Genomic DNA, 21306 nt, shown 5'->3' with positions numbered 1-21306 from the left:
TAGTAATATATACTATTGTCTGTTAGGCAATGTCTGATCATACGTTCTATCTCTAGGTTGAGATCTCGGTCACGTCCTTCCGTTCAATTCTTTCGTGAAATACTCTTTTGTGCTGCTAAGGTGAACTTCATAGCCCCATTTTTACTATTTCATAACTGTTTTATAACTTTTGGGGTGAGACACATGCTTGCTTTATAACTGTTTTACGCTTAGACACAAGTACTAAATTGTTAACTATGCTGTCATGCTTTGATTCATGCTAAATCCCTACCGTAATATCGTTAATTGCTACGTTTAAATGCAAACTTAATTATTGTGAGTAGGCCTATTGAGAGTAACGTCTCTAACCATTCGACCATTGGTCTTTGGTTACATAATAATGATTCCACAACACTGACAGTACAAGGTGTCATAGGGTAAACTTGTTTAGTAGCGATATTACAAAATGCAGCAACACTTTTAGATTGATATTTCTATATCAATCAACTTTAAACTAAATCTTGTGGTCTAAAACTTTGGATATTATTTATAAACTTGTGAATTTCACTCAACCTTTTTGGTTGACACTTTAAGCATGTTTTGTCTCAGGTGATGATTGAGCTAGCTGTTTGCAATATTGTGATGATAGATTTGATGCTTGCATGGATTCCACATCGCATATTATATTTTAGTTCATAAACATTTATTTTACATTTTAATAATAATGTAAACATGTATTACTGCTTCCGCTGTTTTATTAACAAAGGTTTAATTTAAAAAGTCTCATATAGAGTCGTTCTCGTTTATACAACTGTGTTATGATATGATTGGTCACAATTACCCCTGGTCCATTTTGGGGGGTGTGACATTCCCTTTCTCGTGCATTCCCCTTTTCACATCGTCCTTGAGAGGTGATCTTCACACACCAATTTTTAATCCATCTATACCTTTAATGCCATAATTTAATGTTATACCATTAATTATATTTAGAATAATAATATAAGTTCAACTTCCTATATTAATTTAGGAGTATAACTGTGAATTTATGAGACAAAAGTGTAGATGAATCAAAAAGTGGTGTGTGAGGATCACCTCCCATAACGCAAATGCATTTGTAGCTAAATCGTTTGGCGTGTGGTTGTGTAAGCAGGAGGTCTCCGGTTCAATTTGCAGGGGTTTCTTTGATTCTTTATTTTTTTTAAAGTGTGAATTTGTCTATATTTATACTATTAGCTATGAGCATATAACACAATTGAACGGTTGCCTTGGTGGTAAATTTTTTTTTTTTTTTACCTTTTTTGTTTAAATTGAATGGTCGCGATGGGCAGCTAACCCAAAACTTATTTGATACAATTGAACAACCACATAGAAATCCAACGATAACTGAAACCATTTGGATAAAGTATCCCATAGATAAATAAATATTACTAGTGAAATGACCCGTGAAATCACGGGTTTATTTTAATGAAATAGTTTAATGATATGTTTTAGGTATTAAGTGAACGTAAATGTTAAAGTCATTTAATTTAATGACCCGTGAAATCACAGATTCGTACTAAGAAACTTGTCATTGTTTTTACAAATATATTGACACACTTAACTTGGTCAGAATAAATGAACGTAAATATATTGATCCGTGGAACCACAGTTGTTATTTTCCTTGTCATAAAAGTCTACATTATAACAACTTATTAAGACGTGTATTTTATATACATATGTAACGTAATTAATCCTGTCAAAAAACCCATAGTTATATAATAATAATATAATAATAATAAATTTTGCTCTAAAATTGAGTATTTATATATTTAATAATAATTATTAGTTATAACCTTTATTTTTAAAAAAAAATTAAAATTACAATTATTATATGAAAGAAAAATAATACGGAATAATTATTTAGTTGTTATTATGAAAAGAACAAAATAATTTACTAAAAAGTAGAAGATAAATAATTACTATTTTTTAATTAATTTATTTTAATTAGTGTTTATGACATCATCTAGATGTCTTTTAATATTTTCTTTTTATTTTGATTTATTTTTATAAAGGATAATTATTTTTTATGTCATCATAAGGTTAAAGATTTAATATTAACTATAGATAACCGGACATCAAAAAACTAATAATAGAAAGATCAAGAAACACGATTTGTTCACCACATTACACTTCCCCTTGCCCATGAAACATTCTTCTTGTATGGTGTTGGTAGACATACTAGAATGGTGCTTACATCACATCACATGCATGTTTTTTCATTTTGGAATTTAGCATGCTAATTTAAGTGTCAATAGCCATTAATTGATGGGATCATCTGATTGTCAACACACCCTAAGTTTATATACTCTGTTCGTTCAAAAAAAAAAAAATGTCTACCATATTATTTTTGTTTATCTTAAAAATATTGCCTTTTACTTTAAATAACAATAAATTATTACTTAATTTTCAATTAAACACTTTTTATAATTGAAAATGTAACATTTAATATAGAAACAAACTTACTAATTACTCTTTATAGTAAATTCATTTACTTAAATAACTCATTCAATCAAAGACATAATAAACAACTCACAAAAATATTTTAAATCTAATAAAAAGTAAACTCAGACAATAATTCTGAGACGAAGGGAATAACATAAATAAAGTTGTAACCTGAAAATATGACTGTCTACATCCTACATCAGACCGCACCCTTGCAAGATTGTGTAATGTTGATATGATGTTGATGATAAGAGTTGTAAACCAGTTGAGTCAAGTCGAGCTCGAATATATATATATATATATATATATATATATATATATATATATATATATATATATATATATATATATATATATATAAACAAACTTAAGTTCAACACTTTTATTATCAAAAATATTATATGCTTTATTGTTATTAGGCTCATGAACCTGTTGAGTTTGTGAACTTATTAAAGCTCGACTTGAATCGAATTTTAAGGAGTAAAACTCGAGTAGTTCACAAATAACTTATTTCATCACGGATTATTTCATAATCAAGTAATGAACTTTTTTATAAAGTTACAAATAGAATATTACATATATTTTTTAATGTAACAAATTTTCAATTTCTAAACCTTAAATCATTAATAACATAATTAATTGTCTTTTTGCCATGTTTAAAAGATTAAATATTTCATCATGGATCGAGTTACCTTTTCAGCAAACTTTATAAACAAATTCACAATTAATGGAGTAATAAAATATAGTAATAAACTAGTGAAATGACCCATGAAATTACGGGTTTGTTTAAACGAAACAATTTAATAACATGTTTTAGGTATTAAGTGAATGTAAATGATAAAGTCATTTATTTTAATGACCCGTTCGACTAAAAAACTTGTCGTTGCTTTTACGAATATATAGAGACATGTATTTCGCATACATATGTGACGTAATTAATCTCGAAAGAGAATCCATATTCAAATATTAATAATATAATTATTATAATTATTATAATAAAAGTAAATAATAATAATAATAATCATAAAGTTTGCTCAAAGTTGAGTATTTATATAATTAATAATAATTATTAGTAATTAGTAATAATAAATATTTTTCAAATTTTTTAGAAAGTTAAAATACAATTATTATATAAAAGTTGTACAATATGCTTTAAATTTTGTAAATATGTTCATTGGATGTTGTGTAGAAGATTGTACAATTTAGGAGAGATTAATATTTCATTTTATAAGAGATTTTGTATTATTTTTTAATTAAATTAATATAAAATAATGACATCATCAAGGATATTTTAATTTTTTATTTTTTATTTTGAATTATTTTTATGCTTAGAAAATGTTTATTTATGACATTATTATTTTATAAATTTAATAGATATTATAGATTAAAGGTGAAGCGGCTGAATACACGTTTCTTCTATACTTTATAGTTCTATGAGTAAACAATACTATTACTACTTCCCACTCTCAATGTAATATTTCACACACACAAAAATTCACGGTTTAAAAAAAAATAATTGTGACATTAATTTTTTTTTTCTACTTTCAAGCTTTACTCTTTAATTTTTACTTATGTTTTTGTCTAATAAATTATAAGTATTTATTTACGGATATGAACTATTAATTTAATTTAAAACCGAACAAAAAAATAGATAGATTATTAATATGGAAAGGAGATAGTATTATTTTACTAGTTACTACTATCATTTATTATTTTTATTTTAAAATTTAAAAAAGGATGCTAAATTGAAGAGAAGGAGAAAGAAGGGGGTCAGTTTCGGCTGTTTGGTACGTTAACGTTGATTAATCTAAACATAAAGCATCCAACTAACTCAATCATTTCCCCACCTTGACATTTATTTAATTAATTTTAAATTTATTAATTTATATTATCACCTTCTTTTTCGCTTTTAATTTCTACCAACTCAATTTTTTGGTCAGTGTTAAGTTGTCGCATTCAAACAAAAGGTATATGATAATGACACAATGCCAAAAGTAATACTAGATACAATCTGTTGTTATTTGATATGACGAATGTGTATTTTTAAAATAAACTTAGTTACACTTTTAACTAAATTTTCTAAGCATATATTGTGAGAAAGTTATATTATTATTTTTTTGAAAGGCAAGCAAGAAAGTTATATTATTATATCAAAGTTTTGAGCAATTATTATGTCCTCGGTAAGGAAGCAACCATTTTTTTAGAAAAGTACCTAAATTCTTTTCTTGTAAAAAAGTAATACCACATTAAATTGACTAGAGATATGATATGATGTCCCTTTGATGTAGTCATGTTTTATGCAGAATTAGAGTTGTGAACATGGTAATATCCTGCAAATGAGAGTCGAGCTCGGCTCGATCAATTGCTCATAATCAAGTCGATCCATGATGAAATTTCAATTGCCCATCGTAATATTCTTCAAGATTTAAACTCACGCGTAGCTTGAAATTTCAAAAGATTATATAGATATGAATTTTCAAAAAAAGATTTATTACAAATATATGTACAAATTGTAGCTAAATATATATTGAAAAATGATAACTATAACTTTTAGGACAATGGTTAAACAATAATTGTATAAATAATAATACAAAAAAATAATAATTTTCAATTAATGCTTAACCATTGTCCTAAACCTAAAAGTTGTGGTTAACATTGCTCATATATATTAGTTGTGCTCCTATTGCACACGTCGTAATGTATCTATTTATAAATAAAATAATAAAATAAAAAAAATAACGACATCTTTGTCTTATTAATTCGTTTATTAATGACAAATTCTAATATTTAAAAAAAATAAGGTTTTTTTATGCTTACGCTTTCGATCACTAGTTTCACCCTATATGTGGTCGGATTCTAGTTCCGCCAACGAAGACACAAGTTTGCAAAACCCTTAATCTGATAATAATATTAATATCACTATCAATACGAATCAATATCGATAATATATTGCTTTAGATGGGCTCCAACTCGTCTCGATATTAATTCTAAGTTTAGTTTTTTACGTTTGAACTTGATTATGTTTCACATTGTTAGACTGTTAGTACATGTTCATATTCTGGACCTATTCATAACTTAAGAATTTAAAACAATTAAATGTGTGTACTTTATCAACTCCAGACGTGATAAACACAACTTTAATCTTTGCTACAAATTAAATTATATTCACCATATTGACTTGATAAAATCAAAAGTAAAATAAAAACTAAAATTCATTGGATTGCTTGTAATCCAAAAAAGAAAATAATAACATGAATTCAAGAACAAATTACGAGAATGAAATATGAAAAACAACCAAAATTAGTATCAACAAGCGTAAAAGTCCACTAGTTCATGTAAACCTTCAGGTTGAGGATCTGAATTTTCAATCATCCACAATAAATGTTCAAACAATACAACTTCACATTCGATAGTCGCATTATCATCCTCATCGCCCGAACGTTCCACAAGTTCTTGGAACAACGGGTGTTGGGCCACTTCGGAACTAATAAGATAACGTCTTCTTGACTTGCCAACATAGACAGCATGAGAATGGTTTAAATCATCATCGTCGAAAGTGGAAACATTAGGACGATCTTTGGTTAGACCGACGGACTTGTTATTGCTGAACGAATGCAATTTCTTTAAAACGGATTTGATCTTCGTTAACTTTCCGCATTTAGCCATAGTTTTTGAGATGAAAAACAGAGGTTTTGGTATGGAGTTAATGAGAGAAAAAAAGGATGAAAGTTGGCATCTTATATATACAGCTTTTGCCTTTTGGTTATTGGCTTTGGTTGGAATGGTATGGGATATTTCATCCTATGAGCTTTTATATATGTAACTATGTAAGTGTGTATGTGATAATAATATAATATATATGTTGGGGACAAATTGTAGATGTTTAAGGCCATTCTTGATTTTTTGATAAAGTATTACGGACTATTATGATTTCTATGTGATTGAGACTTTCCAAGAACATGACAAAATAAAAATGAGTCATTAAATTTATCAATTACTTTTGATTTCTATCTAAAATTCTAACTATGAAATGGAGGTGTATGGTGGACTACCATCTCTTGTACAAAACGACATAACTATTTAAATAAGTTAGATTCCATGACCTCAAATATGACTTTTCGGTGTGTATTGTCCATTGGCAGTTTTCTAAGTAATTTTATTAAAGACGCTAAAAGAAAAGGCCAATGTCAAGTTGATTTAAGTCCAAAATTAAACAATGGAAGTAGGATAAAAAAATGTATGTAGATTTTTAACTTTTCGAGTTATGTAAGAGGCATAATGATGATCCGAAAGGCGACAATAACATATATCATTGTTAGCTATACATATGTTAGTGAATGATCCTAATAACTTGCTGTGGTCTAATGAATCGCGTGAATTAGTATAACTTTTCATAAGTAATAGTTCGACCAGCGTATATAACTCAATATTAGTTTTGTACTTTTGTTTTAGGCACTAAAACAAAGGTTTGTATGCCAAGTTAGTGTTTGATTATTTGGCGGTTTAGGAATTGTTTGTTATTTAACGACAAGTCCTTAAAAAATGTTGTATCATTGATTCCATTTAGTTTTTTCTTTTGTGTGACTTAGATATAGGGACAATATAGTCTTCAATTGGAATGTTTGACTTTTATGCCCGTTGTAAAGCTCTTTTAGCTCCTTACTAGACAGCCGTTTGGTTATTAATATAATTCGGCCGTTCCAAAAAAAACACGGAAACTCATCTCTTCAATGAACCCAAAATTTGGAATGTTAATGTGTACTAACAACTAAGTCGTGTTTGATGTTTCATATATACAAAACACCTATAATTATTATTATTATCATTAATATTAATATTATTATTTATATTTATGGTAAAAATATAAAAGGATGACAAATACAGAGTATGTTGCAGACTCGGGTGCAGTTTAGGCAAAACAATTTACAATTTTACACTTTTAGTCCTTTTACTATATGAAATGAAATAGTATACATTTTTAGTTCTTTGAAAGACACTTACATGTATCTTTAGGTGGAGTTTGATGAAGATAGAATTTCTCTAAAATGGAACTGTATAAAACAGTTTTGAAATAATTAAAAACGGACATTGAGTTGTGTCGCTCATCAGTCGAAACGTTGACCGTTGGTTAGCAGTCAGCCCAGATAATTGATGATTAGTCAACTAAAATTGACATAGCTTGAAGCCTTGCATCTTGAAGATGCATTGCAAGCCTGACACTGAGCATCATGAGTCAGCTTTACCAATCTGAACTAAGCCAGCCTACAAAACATCACTAATCTGAACTAAAAAATGACTTCCAAAAGCTCTTTCAACATGTATTAATACATTTGGGTCAAAAGGCACTAGTCATGTAGCAGAATTGTTTGGGTCAAGATCTATGGTCAACTGAGATAACCTCATTTGATATTGAATCATTATCCGATTTCTGTTGTACAGTGTGCTCTTAAACAAAAATGCCTAAACTTCAAGACTTTTTCATAAGGGTTGAACTTGGAATCTATTTAAGGCCATTGCATACAAACATGTACATATTACCTACGTAGAGAGCATTTGCAAACTAAACCAATTAAAAAAGTAGAGTTCGCTAAAGACTTTCAATCCTTGACATCAATAACACCTTCTGTAGAAATCACAAATCTTGCTTCAGCTTCAGTTAAACACGGAGAACTAATTACTTTACATATTCGTTCATCTCCCCTTCCCTTCCTCAAAGATAACCTGTTAAACAAATGGGAACGAACATCTTAAACTAAACATATATCGAAAAACAGATGACCACCTGCACTTTATTATTATATATATACATAACATAACATACCTTGTTGTAGAAGCATGAGCCATGATGTTACCACCGATTGGTTTAAATTGAGGTCCAGCGAACATGGCAGAACCATCTACTTGGGCTACCACTTGATTAGTGATCACCACAGCTACACCAAACTAATCAGATAATAGTAAGATTAATTATTAGTTGCAGTCGAATTATTACTAACTAAAGTGGTTTACGTTGAATGTTTACCTCATCGGCTAACTTTTGAAGGCTCCTTAGAAACTTTGCAAGATGCATCTGTCGAGCTGATAATTCCCCTCGACCAGAGAAATCAGTTCTATACAGTGCAGTTGCACTGTCCACTATCAAAATTGCAAACCTTCAAACAAGAAATTACAATTAGGTCAACCAAATTTATAATAATATGCACATCGTTACTAAAATTAATTCAGTTTAATGATTAATGAAGAGAACCTGGTTTCCACCATCATTGAAGCTGCTTCAACCAACAACTTTGACTGATGATCTGTGTTGTATGCCCTTGCATAAGCTACATTCTCCAACACTTCAGGACCATTCAATCCAAACCTGCAGGATGAACATGATATAAGACGAATTTTTAAAATCAAACTGATTAAAAATCACAAAACTGATCCTAAAGAACTTGTCAACTACCTGTCTGCTATCTGTAATAGTCTTTGGGGCCTGAATGTACCTTCTGCATCAATGTACATTGCCTTTCCTTCACCACCACCTTGATCTAAAGGAAGCTGAAAATGATAAAAGTTTAAAAACAAAAAAAAAAATCAGTATATTTAAATTTAAAATTTAAAATTAAATGTAAAGCGTAAGTAAATTCACGGTAATCAAAATCATTCATACTTGACAAGTCACGCATAAAGTGTGACAAAGCTGAGTCTTTCCGGAGCGAAATTCGCCATATAATTCAGTAATAGATCCAGTCTCGATTCCTCCTGTCAGTAAATTAAAATATATTAATCCGTTAAAAATAATCATTACATAATATGGAGTGCATATATGTATACGAACGTATGTATATATACCATCTAATATCTTGTCAAGCTCTGTTGACCCTGAAGATATCTGAATTATCTCTTGTCTCTGTGCATGGAGTTGGGCTGCACTGGTGAAACCCAAAGGAACCAGTTTTGAAGCTGTTGAAATGGGGATAAAAAAAAAAGTCAATAATAATAATGTATTTATTATTAGTATACTTTAATACTTTAATTTCAAGCAACCCAAAAAGAACAAAATCATCTTGTTTAAAAACTGACATGCCTGCTTCAACAATTTTATCAACTTTAGCTTCACTAATTCCTTTAATTTGCAGAAGCTCTTTTCGAGTAGAATATGCAACAGCTTCAACTGTACATAAACCGACATCTTTCAACTTCTTTACATCCATGGCAGCAATTCCAGCAGTCTTTAGGATTTAATATATACTTATAGTTAGTAATCAACCAAAATCATTAATGGGTTTTGATCTTTATCAGCACCCATAAAAGTACATAAGTTCATCAATTTAACAAAATCTTGAAATTCCTATCACGAATTACGATTAACAGTCATAGCCCTATCATCAAAGCCTAATTCCAATGATACAAGTTCATAAATTTACTAAATTTTGATAACCCCGTCAAGAAACACAAAATAAAGTCAAAGGTCAAAACCCTAGTAACAGAAGCCTAAATCCAGCAATGTAACCCCATCCAGAAACATGATTTAAAATCAAAGGCCAAAACCCTAATATCAGAAGCCTAAATCCATTATCCAGCAATGTAACCCCCATCAAGAAACGTGAATTAAAACCAAAGGTCAAAACCCTAATAACGAAACAAACATTTATAACGAAAAACAAAAACCCTAATTCAAAATTGAAAATTAGACATATTTTTCACAAAGTATAAGGACTTGGCTGTAAAGTGAGATTTCGGAAGCCTAATTTTGAACAAATTGTTTTGGGGAAAACACGTTAATAGGTAAACAGAAACAAATTAATCGACTTGAAAGAAGCCCATTACATGAACCAATCAAGTAATGATAAAATTAAAGAATTAAATGAAAGAAAATGATGATAGAATTGCCTGAAGTTGTTCAACTGGAAAAGGGCCATGTTGAATTTCATCTGATTGTTCATCATCATCTTCTTGTTGTTGTTGTTGTTGTTGTTGTTGTTGTTGCAGTACTTGATTTTGATTTTTTTGCCTCTGTTCCATTATTTGGGAAATTTGAGATCAATAAATGGTAGAAAATGGTGATAGTGGTGGTGGTGGTGGCAACCAAAATGTGAATTGAAGAAAACAGTGGTGAAGCTAAAAGGGGAGGTGATAGTAACAATTTGAAAGAATTGGCAAACGCGCCAAAATAAGAGGTGAATAGGTGATACCCCAAAAGCAATCCAAATATCCAAGCAGGAGGTTGTTTGGAAACAGGTATAGCCAAAAATACAAAACAAATACGGAGTATACAAATACAAATACAAATACAAATTACAAAATACAAATACAAATACAAATTACAAAATACACATAAATATATAAATAGTAAAAAATTACTAAAATTAGTAATATATATATAAATAAACATTATAAAGAGTAAAATAATAATTTGAAAGGTAGTCCATGTAGTTTAATCATTTTCGCACCGTAAGACCATAGATAATGGTGACTGTGACGTGGAGTGGTGGAGTTGCACTTTTTGGGGAAAAACTGTGACTGGGCCATGACATTTTGGGGGGAGTTGTAATGGGGGGCTTTTGTCTTGGTAAGCCTGTGACGTGGCATTTCCTTTTTCTTTTTTTTAATTGTTTTTAAATTATTTTTTATTTTGTTTAATACAAAATATAAACTTAATTAGACAAAAGTACATTAATTATTTAAAAAAAAACATTACAATTAAAAAAAACACGCAAAAAAAAAAAAAAATTACAGTACATTATTAAAAAAAAAAAACACTAGTTATGCATCGAGCGAAAGTTTGGCGGGAGGTTCCAAATATGAGCCGTTAAATCTTCACGAAGTTGATCGTGCACGTCTCGATCGCGAATCTCTTTCTCTCGTGATCGACGATCTTTGACCCTTCTACGAATATTGCGACGAGGCCGGTTTTCGGGTTTATCTAACCATTCTTGTTCCCAAGTACTTAACGCAAACCCGTTATCTTCTTGTATCATGTTGTGCATAACAATACAACTATACATTATCCTTCTCATCTTATTAACACTCATAACTCGTGCCGGTGTTTTTAAAATCGCAAACCGACCTTGTAAAACACCAAATGTACGCTCAACATCCTTTCTAGCACTCGCTTGAAATCTAGTAAATTTTTTTCTAGGCTCTTCAATTGGAGTCGTGTACCCCTTTATTAGTGTTGTCCAATCGAGATATATCCCGTCCGCCAAGTAGTAACCAAAGGGATACTGGTTTCCGTTTACTTCAAACGGTGAAGGTGCGGCTCTATCCTTACGAAGGGAATCAAACAACGGAGAATGATTTAACACATTAATGTCATTGTTTGAACCCGTCATCCCAAAAAACGCATGCCATATCCACATATCGTATGAAGCAACCGCTTCAAGCATGATCGTCGGGTGACCGCGATCACCTCTCGTATATTGACCTTTCCATGCTACGGGACAATTTTTCCATGCCCAATGCATACAGTCAATACTACCCAACATTCCCTTGAAACCATGTTTCTCCTCGTGCGTCGAATACAACCGAGCAATGTCAGTTGCATTAGGCTTCCTCAAATATTCCCACCCATATAAGTCAATTATACACTTGCAAAAATTATTTAAAGTAACATAACCCGTTTTTCCGCCATTTTAATATATTCATCAAATATATCCGCGGTCATCCCATACGACAATTGCCGTAACGCGCAAGTTATTTTTTGAATAGTTGAGAAACCAAGACGTCCAAGTGCATCCGGACGTTGTTGGAAAAAAGTAAAATGATCGGGGGCATTAGGAGTATAAGAGTGTTGAAGAATACCGTCTTTGATACGGAGAAATAAAACTTTGCGCATCCGAAATCGTCTCTTGGAAATGTCGTCCGGAAACGTCGGATTTTCACAAAAGTAATCGTTCCACAATAATTGACCCGCTGCTTCACGATCTCTATTTAAAAAACGTCGTGGTTGTCTTTGAAAACGAGTTCTTGGTTAGATTTCTTCCTCTTCTTCGGACGACGTTGAATCGAATAGCAAATCGATACTTAAGGCTAAAAAATCCATATTTTTTAGTTACTAAAACAAAAAGAAAATATAAACTTTTATATATATGTGAGTGTGTATATATGTGAGTGTGTAGTGAATAAAAGTGTGTGAAAAATGAAAATAAAGAGTGTATTTATAGAAGGAAAAAAAAAAAAAAAGAAGCAACGGCTAGCTTCTCCAACGGACATAAAATTTGAACCAATCAAAACGTGCCACGTCCCCTTAAATTGCGTTTGTACCGGCGTTTTTAAAGCACAAACGCCCCTCCACAAACGCCCACAAACGCCCATTCCGGGCGTTTGTGGTCGGAAAACGGCGACAAACGCCTGCGTTATCTATGGTCTAAGTCCATCATGTTGTTTTTTCCTTTTTTTATTTATTTGCAAGATTGGTTCAAAAGCACAAAATTTATCTAGTTTGTTATTTATTGTTTATTTTTTTTCCGAATAGATTGGATCGTGTTGTTTATCATATCGGTTGTTGTTAAGGGGTTCATGGTTAACAATTTAGTCGTCTTCATCCTATTCTCTTAAGGTGTTGCATTCAAGTGGTTACATAGTATCTAGAGTATTGTTGACTAGAATTCTTCTCATTAGTTGTAATTTGTACGATCTTATAATGTTTCTTGAGTGTTTTGAAAACGAAGTAAATTATTAGGGACAGTGACGATTCTATTTAGTATGTAGTGGTGTCAGGTGACATCGCTAATTATGTAATAAATGTTGAAAATTTTCATTAAATATGTACATATATCACTAAATATAATTATAGGTCTCACGTGTTTTTAATATTTATGGTTTATTGTCTGGGCCATTAAGATTCGCTATTGTTTTATAGTACGAGACCTCTTTAAGATTTGTTCATAAATTCGCCAATGTTTACTGGTGTAATTTTGGGTCATTTCGTAAAAATGATTGTTTGGGGCTTTTCAACTGGAATAGGTATATAAGTATGGGCGTTTGATGACGTTGAGCCAAATTTGTTATGCTTATGATCCTTGGGTCAAAATGATTGTTTATTGTCAGGTGTATGGTTGTTATGTCAAAATGGTTATCTTGGTTCATTTATGGTCGATTGGTTGTGAAAAAGTCATAATATTACAAACTTTTTCTAATAAATACAAACTTTTTCTACAAATACAAACTTTTCCCACAACCCACTCATAACTAAGATGTTAATATGAAGAAGTCATAATATTACAGGATCAAAACAGTAATTTTTTTCCCTTTATATTTAAAAAAAAGTATTCACACCCCCCTTAAAATTATTAAATTTACAACCACCTCACTCGTGACTTGTTGCTGCTTAACCCTATTGACATTTCATTATTTATGCGACCACGTACCTAGTTAGCAATATCAACTAACACCGAATACTAAATCGACTCTATTACTGTAATTAATACTGTTCATCTCTTTAACTACGTATCAAATAAGGTATGCAACCATAGTTACAAATTGCAACTCTATGAAAAAACATCAACAGTATAAACTACTTACAAGTTACAACGATGTTTCACACTTCATTTACAACCACATCTACTTGTCTCCGTCATCATTCTTTCCAATAATCCTCGATTTACGATTGAAACAAGTCTCGTTTCTAGGCTACTCGATCATCACACAGTTGATGTACTTCATTTTCGATTTTCCCTAAACAATTGTCTCCTTAACTAGCTATATAATCCTAAACGCACAGGAACATCTACACCTTTCAGCCAACTTTCGCCTTGTATAAACTGGCTAACCGTGTATCTAACCGCTTCTTCTTTCTTAAAATCTGTCTGATAACCTGCCCATTTGACTCTATCTTTGACTCGAGATCCTTTACCTATGTTTTTAAACTCTGCGTAATAAAGTGTTTGAAGCGCAAACTCTCCTTCCCATGGCAACCAACCGTCGGATTGAATGACATCATCAATCTCCGATTCCAACACGATTGTTCTAGAATATTCCTTCCATGGTCTCCCAAGGTAACTCAAAATTTTCGACTTTTCACCCTCGAGCGATTTATCTGCAAAAATTTTACATTTTTGTAACACGATGCCTGTAGTTTGGTGCTTGTCAATTCGTCCTTGTGCTGTCACTGTGTTCTTTTGATTCTTCATTGGCTTTCGGATCACTATATCGCACGTTTGTAAGATTGCAGCTGCATCCCCAAATATGAAATCGATTGTACCCATTATGTAACATCCTCGATAGAATTGTCTATGTGTTTGTACGTATAATGTGTCTTGATAGCCTTCCATACGACAATTTAAGAATATCGAACGATCCGATTGTACTCTTAATGCTACTGCTTGATGTTTCTCAGGGCCTGCTGTGTTTCGAAAACCAATTGATTGTGCCATAAATCCTTCCCCGATCACCGCTGCATACATACATTCACATCATTATTTTAACAAATTTAAATGGCAGATTAATAAGGTGTTGTTTGTTTTTCATTGTGCAGACTTAGAGATATGGTGCAGACCTAAAAACAAACAATCTTTGATGTTCAGCCTACACATATCATCAGACCACATCTTCTCTACATATGTGATTTACAGATTTTCAGACAAAAACATATTAAAAAACAAACACCACCTAAATGCACATAGCTTAATCGTTGTCTACATAATATGTGTGATTGTACATAATATATGTTTATAGATAGATTCGTACCGAAAGTTGCTGTTAGAAAGGTAGGAATGCCATCAACGAAGTTTTTGTTGCCCGTGATGATGGTTTTTTGCGACCCATCACCGTACATTGTGATGTTCACCATCGTTTTGTTAACGATAACATTCTCTTCATATACTCCCTCTTTCACATGAATAACATATCGCCCTTGATAATTCTCAGGTAAGGCTTCAAGTGCTTTAGAAACGGTATCAAAATCTCCTGAACCACCTTTAGCGACGGTCACATTTGGTTTAAGACTTGGAGTATCAGCTTTGAGTAACCTTCGGGTTTCGTAGGTCATCCATACAGGAAAATCTTGGTCCCGAGATAGAAGACGGCGACTAGGGGCGGCAGCTGGCGGTGTTGCGGCAGCTGGCGGTGTTGCAGCAGCTGGCGGTGCTGCAGCAGCTGACGGTGTTTCAGCAGCTGGCGATGGTGCTTCTTTATGAAGTGAAGCGATTATGGCTAAAGAGTTGCTGGTGAGTTCTTTGCTAGTTTTTAAAGCTTCTTCGATGCTGGTTCTAGTAGCGTCTTCTGTTATTGCATCGATGCACGTTTGCTGATAAGTCATCACTGCACTCAACCAACTGCGTAAATCGAGAGCTGATGTGATTCCTGATGTCGAGTTTTTTGAATGAAAAAAGTCATTTTGTGCATCTAATAGAACTTGATTGCACACCTCAAATGTAGCCTTTTGGTTATCAGGGGCTTTTTCAATGTTCAAGAACGTGGTCGCTTGTGTGATAGCATTATCGAGCTCATCAGAGGCCGCTGATATTGCAGCAGTGACAAAATCGTTAGGTTTGGGTAAACCTGAAGGTTTTGAGCTCAATGATTTCTCGAGGTGACTCGCACATGTTTCCTGATAATCCGTTGATTGACATATCGATTTAATCACCTTTTGATTTTGCAAGACATTTGTGTCTTTATCTTTAACGTCACCAGACGAGTTGTCTTTATTTTGATCGTTGTTGCTGTTTTCATTATTGACGGGTTCCACGTTATCCACAGGTTCTTCGGGTTCGTCTGCTTGAGAGCTGTTGAGGTATATCAAGAATGCCGCGATAGCTCCTGAGACAAGTAGAACGATAACAACGACGCCGATGATGATCCTTTGTTTCAACCTTTGTTTTCTTTCGAGCCTTCGACGTTCTGAAATTTGGTCGAAATCTTGAAACGCCATTATTTACGTTGCGTTTCTGAAAGCAAAAATGCTTTCGGTTGATCTCTGCCTTGGTTAATATCCAAGGCAGAGGCCACTAGATGCCAAAATCTTTTAAAAAGACGAAAATATGAACCACTTTTTGTATAATTCTCCTTTGTTAGAATTTGGTTATGGCGTTTTTGTTGCTTGTTTGATCATATGAAAATCTTGTAACAGATTATTTAGGGGCTGTGGAAAAGAGGATTTTGAGGACCCTTTTTTTCTCACCCAATACTTATAAAATGACTGCATCAATTCCATTAAGTGGTGATAGTCAAGTACATGAAACTATATACTTTTTATTTTCTTCTTTTTTTATTTTTCTTTTTTAAGGTAACATAAAGTCCTTAACTTTTTTTTTTATAACCATCTCAACATAGCTCAGTGGTTAAAGTCCTAAAACCCTCGCGAGAATGCTCGTGTTCAAATCTCTAGATAACGGGGCAGTTTAGTTTTACTGAATAATTAAGTGTTGTTTTCATGTGCCTTGCTTGGGAAGGGGTCTCTGTATCTATGTTTACTACAAATAGACCATTTTTCAGATTAAACGGCATAGAAAATGGCAATAAAATAATTATTTACTGAATTAAGAGTTGTACATAAACATATAGAAACATATTAAGTAAAAATGTTGGAGACAATCAACCCTAAAGTGCATTGCACGAGACTCAACAAGCTAATTGCCTCGGCACCATGTATATTACAAAATACTGATACTCTTTTCAATAGTCTAAACCAATTTACAATGTTGAGTACAATATAAAGATAAGCTAAAAACCAGAGAAAAAAAAGGATATCAAGAGCATGAAGGTTATATAACCTGGAGCAGGAGACAATTAGACCGCATAGTTCAATCGGATGAAGCATCGACAGACCCGTTTTCCTTCTTAATTACAATCTGGAAGCTGTCATTCTCATTCCAAATAAGAAATACAGAATCATTTTGGTGAGTAAATCGTACAAACTGATTACACATAATTCACTACATGATCAAAATTTGAATAATAATTTTCAACAACAGAATACACACAAAAGCTACAAGTGAGTTTTTAATGGTAATCATGTAAAAGAATGATTAGCAATATTTGGTTAAGCCGAAGCTAGTAACCAAAACATAACATGAGAAGATATAGCTATAAAGAACCATGTGATGAAAGCCATAGCTATTGAGATCTCAAATCTGCTACACGGGAGTTGCGGTTTAGTGCTGGCGCAAAAATGCAAGTCTCTCGCGTATAATACCACGATCCCAGCTGAAGAGCAAGCGGCAGCAAGAGACAACGTAGCTGTCACCTGCATTTTTTTAACCAAATTTTAGCATTCTTCAAGTATTGGTTTAGACTTTTTTGCTCCGTTGGTCCTCATATTATGCCCTATATTGCTAACAGCGTCCCTCTGGTTTTTTTTGCCCTTAGAATCCTTTATTTTTTAAAAATTTGCAATCAGCATCCCTCCGTCTGACTTCCATTAACTAAGTCCGTTAACTCATGACATGTGCCTTGCATGTGAGGGTAAATTCATCTTTTTACTCCTTTCTTCACTAAAAACGAGTGACCACCGGAGCAAAAAATTCTTATAATTATATATTTTTAATTTTATAAATTCTTATATTTATAATTTATAATTTATAATTTATAATTTATAATTTATAAATTATAAATTATATATTCTTATAAGTTAAAATCAAAATCAATAGCAATATAAATATGTTTACGCCCCTCGATCAGTTGTTTAGTTACGAAAGGAAAACGAAAATAAAAAGTTTGTTTAATGGTGGATTTAATGATGGAAACAAGCTTATATTGAATATCAGAAGATTAAAGACAAAATTGTGTGGTTGGTCTTCAAAGTATGTCTAAAAATGCATATATAGACCTCAAGTATTTTTTTGATGCGGATGACCTTGATGTTTACACATGTTGCGCGGTTGATACCAGACTTTAATGATTGTTAGATTTTTTCGCTAAAATCAGTCATGTGCTTGACACATGAGGGTAAAGACGTCGTTTACGTATTTCTTCTTTAGTTCATCCTACTGCATAAACAAACCCAGAAAAAGATATAACAAAAATGTATTTAACAAATTGAACAGAACAACTAAAAGGAATTTGATCGAAGTATCGAACAGAAAAAGATATATTTAACAAATTACGTATAATTGTCATTCAATCTTTCTAGGCTGGAATAAAAATGTGATTATGGGGGGAAATAGAAACAAAGAGGAGGCATTGTGAATTCGTGATATAACTTGCACCTCCACGGCTCCACATAAACACACACTTAACGCACACACAATTATATATACGTACATATAAATATGTATACGGTACTCACTTCTGCGTTTTTTATTATTGAATCGAAGTTATGGCTTTTACTTATATTTCCGCCGCAATTGTACGAAGGATACAAACTGGCGAAGCATCTGGAAATTAATGTACCTAATCTACAAGGTGATTAAGGGTGTGTTACTACTGGTATTTGACCTAATCGAGTTTTTGACAACTTATTCGAATCGGCCATCTGATGAGCATACTGGAAACGGAGTATGGTTATTAATTTGTAGTGCAACAGGTAATCGAGTGTTTTTGTAATTGAAGTGCAGTAGGGTTATTAATTTGTAGGTTTTAATTTGAATTTGACTTTGGATATTTTATTATGATTATTAGTGTTAGTTAATAAATTGGAGATAAAAAAAGGGTTATAACTTTTAGTAGGGATTGAAGATGAGAATGGAGGTGATGAAGGATGATAAAATGAAAAAAAATATTTTCATGTACTTGACATGTAAGGTGACTTAACGGAATTTGACTAACTATCGTTAGAGTCAGGTATCAACCATGCAACATGTGTAAACATCAAGGTCATCTGCATCAAAAAAATACTTTAGGTTCATACGTGCAATTCTGAACAAAGTTCAAGAACCAACAGTGCAATTTTGTCAAGATTAAAATTAAAGATAAGATTAAAGATGTTGTATTAATGAATAATAAAGTACATACCCAATCGCCAACTACAAACAAGCTCACTAGGACTGCATTTTGAAGGTCTTTCTTGATTCTAAGAGCATACATATCAAGGCATGCCAGCCCAAAACTCCACAACACTTGAAGCCCCATTGATGCAATTAAATAGCTGCAACAAAGTAGGGACGTATGATGGTAAGACAAAAGTATCATGACTAGCAAGTTTTTAATGAGCTAATACCCAATATAACCATAACCATATAAGTATAAACTATATACAAAGCAGAAGAAGAATTGTTAATTTAGTTCTTCCCATCCACACAGTAAACATTGGAGTATATAAATAAATGAGCCCAACTTAGTGCAAAATGCTTATCATTTCAATAATGAATAGTGGACTCTAATTGGCACAAAAGAATCTAAACCTAAACTACAATAACAAGGAAGCTTAATCTGAACCACAATACGTAGAACATTCACTTAACGGTTGAAAACCGATCATAATATTATGCAATATTTTACTAAATGATACTATACCACCATGATGCGTAAATCACCCTCTCAACTGAACCCAACCCATAACTAACAGAAGTTAATTAATTGATGCACTAACCAATCCATAAACTTCCACATGAAATCCTTTCTATATGTTTACTAAATCAGCCACTATCTACAACCATGCTCACAGAACAAGTTCTACAACAACCATATATTTCCTTTTTCATAACTTAAAACTTTTGATTTTCATATTTCTCTCAATCAAAGGCGGAGATAGGGGAATGCATGTGGATGTTTTGCCACCCGCAACTGGGCTAACTACAAAGTATTCACAATAATGTTTATCCATAAATTATATGTGAGCCTCCAATTAATTATTTGTGAGCCTCCCTAAAATTATGTATGTGTTTAAGTTACCTCCCTTAATCTTAAATACTGGTCTAGTCCCAATAAATATTTTCTTTTATATGTATTGTTTCCCCTTCAGTAACTGGACTTCAATAAAAATATTACATTGTCTCCCAAATAACTTCAAGATTAAACTCTCAATCAACAAAGCACAAATTTTGCAGTAAAAACATTAAAGACACACAATTTAGGCTTTAGCATAAATAAAAATTAAAATGTAATTCTTAATCTAAAAATTTCAAAACATAAACATACCAGAATGCAGTATAATTAGAAAAACCAGTAGCTGAAACCATCCAACCAATTGAAGCAGCAGCACATAAACACTGTCCAATTCTCAGCATCAATCCACTCACACTTCCTGGGCTCCCAAACATATCTTTCATATCTTCTTATTTATTATATTTTATTTTTTAAGAAAATACAAAAACACATCATAAAAAACTGGCCCCAAATTCTAGCCCTAGATTTCAACATACTTCGACATCATATCTAGAGATCTAAACTTGGAAAGAGAACATAATTTTAATTAGTTTAAGTGTATTGTTATTGGTGAAAAGGATTTTAATTTTACACAGTTTGGTGAAATGTGTGAAAAAAGTTGGAAGCTGATGATACCGGTTCTTGGTGTGATTTGTGAGATCGAGATGGGGGGTGGAGTACTTTTTTAGTCCACATGGATATTATTTTAAGTTATTTTTTAATTATTTTTTCAACCCCTTCAAAACAAGTGATTTGGTTTCTCGTAATTAACCCTCGTTGGTTGGACGTAATATTGTTGGAATGTTCTAGTTGTCCCCCCGTATTTCTATGTTCGTGTTTTAATTTTGATATATCTAGCTCATTAAATTCAGAATCTTCTGTTAATTTTGTACCAATTTAATTGTAATAGTACATCATAAAGTCATAAACTCACCACATTTATACGTTTGATGCATTTAATTAAATATTAAATTTAAATATATATTTATATATTAGAATTATTACTTAACAGTTAATTATAGTAGGTTTATCAAACTCAATTATAAAAATATAAATTTTCAATTATTAAAGGCGTTTGAATTTGTGTTTGGATAGTAATTATTTAACTTTCAATCG

The 21306-nt window shown here is 32.0% G+C and overlaps 3 protein-coding genes across 3 annotated transcripts; all 3 read right to left on the bottom strand.

The window, feature by feature from the left end:
* Positions 1 to 5109: 5109 nt before the first annotated feature.
* LOC139842689 (pectinesterase-like) lies at positions 5110 to 16318 on the bottom strand. The gene is made up of 4 exons (XM_071832805.1): positions 15549 to 16318; positions 15136 to 15476; positions 14169 to 14842; positions 5110 to 5163 (listed from the first exon to the last, which is right to left on the bottom strand). The coding sequence occupies exons 1-4, from the start codon at positions 16316 to 16318 to the stop codon at positions 5110 to 5112; spliced, it is 1839 nt and encodes a 612-aa protein (XP_071688906.1).
* LOC139877897 (DNA repair protein RAD51 homolog 1-like) lies at positions 7840 to 10576 on the bottom strand. Its single transcript, XM_071865300.1, has 9 exons — positions 10339 to 10576; positions 9533 to 9677; positions 9298 to 9408; positions 9116 to 9207; positions 8909 to 9003; positions 8708 to 8821; positions 8483 to 8612; positions 8282 to 8403; positions 7840 to 8181 (listed from the first exon to the last, which is right to left on the bottom strand). The coding sequence occupies exons 1-9, from the start codon at positions 10468 to 10470 to the stop codon at positions 8058 to 8060; spliced, it is 1065 nt and encodes a 354-aa protein (XP_071721401.1). The 5' UTR covers positions 10471 to 10576; the 3' UTR covers positions 7840 to 8057.
* A 694-nt stretch (positions 16319 to 17012) lies between the features above and the next one.
* Positions 17013 to 20772, bottom strand: LOC139877887 (CASP-like protein 5B2). The gene is made up of 3 exons (XM_071865289.1): positions 20464 to 20772; positions 19339 to 19471; positions 17013 to 17632 (listed from the first exon to the last, which is right to left on the bottom strand). The coding sequence occupies exons 1-3, from the start codon at positions 20592 to 20594 to the stop codon at positions 17429 to 17431; spliced, it is 468 nt and encodes a 155-aa protein (XP_071721390.1). The 5' UTR covers positions 20595 to 20772; the 3' UTR covers positions 17013 to 17428.
* Between the last annotated feature and the right edge of the window lie 534 nt (positions 20773 to 21306).

The sequence above is a fragment of the Rutidosis leptorrhynchoides genome, chromosome 1 (genome assembly GCF_046630445.1).
Source record: "Rutidosis leptorrhynchoides isolate AG116_Rl617_1_P2 chromosome 1, CSIRO_AGI_Rlap_v1, whole genome shotgun sequence".
In the NCBI taxonomy this organism is placed as follows: Eukaryota; Viridiplantae; Streptophyta; class Magnoliopsida; order Asterales; family Asteraceae; genus Rutidosis; species Rutidosis leptorrhynchoides.
This window is presented reverse-complemented; position numbering and strand designations above follow the sequence as displayed.

Bases quoted from the DNA above. Each gene is read 5' to 3' on its own strand.
- LOC139877887 (XM_071865289.1), bottom strand. From the start codon at position 20,594: ATGAAAGATATGTTTGGGAGCCCAGGAAGTGTGAGTGGATTGATGCTG. The intron at 19,472-20,463 runs GTATGTTTATGT...ACTTTGTTGCAG, and splicing joins TCTAATTATACTGCATTCTG to CTATTTAATTGCATCAATGG. The intron at 17,633-19,338 runs GTATGTACTTTA...AAAAAAATGCAG, and splicing joins TGTTTGTAGTTGGCGATTGG to GTGACAGCTACGTTGTCTCT.
- LOC139877897 (XM_071865300.1), bottom strand. From the start codon at position 10,470: ATGGAACAGAGGCAAAAAAATCAAAATCAAGTACTGCAACAACAACAA. The intron at 9,678-10,338 runs GCAATTCTATCA...TAAATCCTAAAG, and splicing joins TTCCAGTTGAACAACTTCAG to ACTGCTGGAATTGCTGCCAT. The intron at 8,404-8,482 runs GTAAACATTCAA...TTATCTGATTAG, and splicing joins TTCAAAAGTTAGCCGATGAG to TTTGGTGTAGCTGTGGTGAT.
- LOC139842689 (XM_071832805.1), bottom strand. From the start codon at position 16,318: ATGGCGTTTCAAGATTTCGACCAAATTTCAGAACGTCGAAGGCTCGAA. The intron at 14,843-15,135 runs GTACGAATCTAT...GTATGTATGCAG, and splicing joins CTTTCTAACAGCAACTTTCG to CGGTGATCGGGGAAGGATTT. The intron at 5,164-14,168 runs GTGCGTTTAGGA...ATTTATAAATAG, and splicing joins TGAAAGGTGTAGATGTTCCT to ATACATTACGACGTGTGCAA.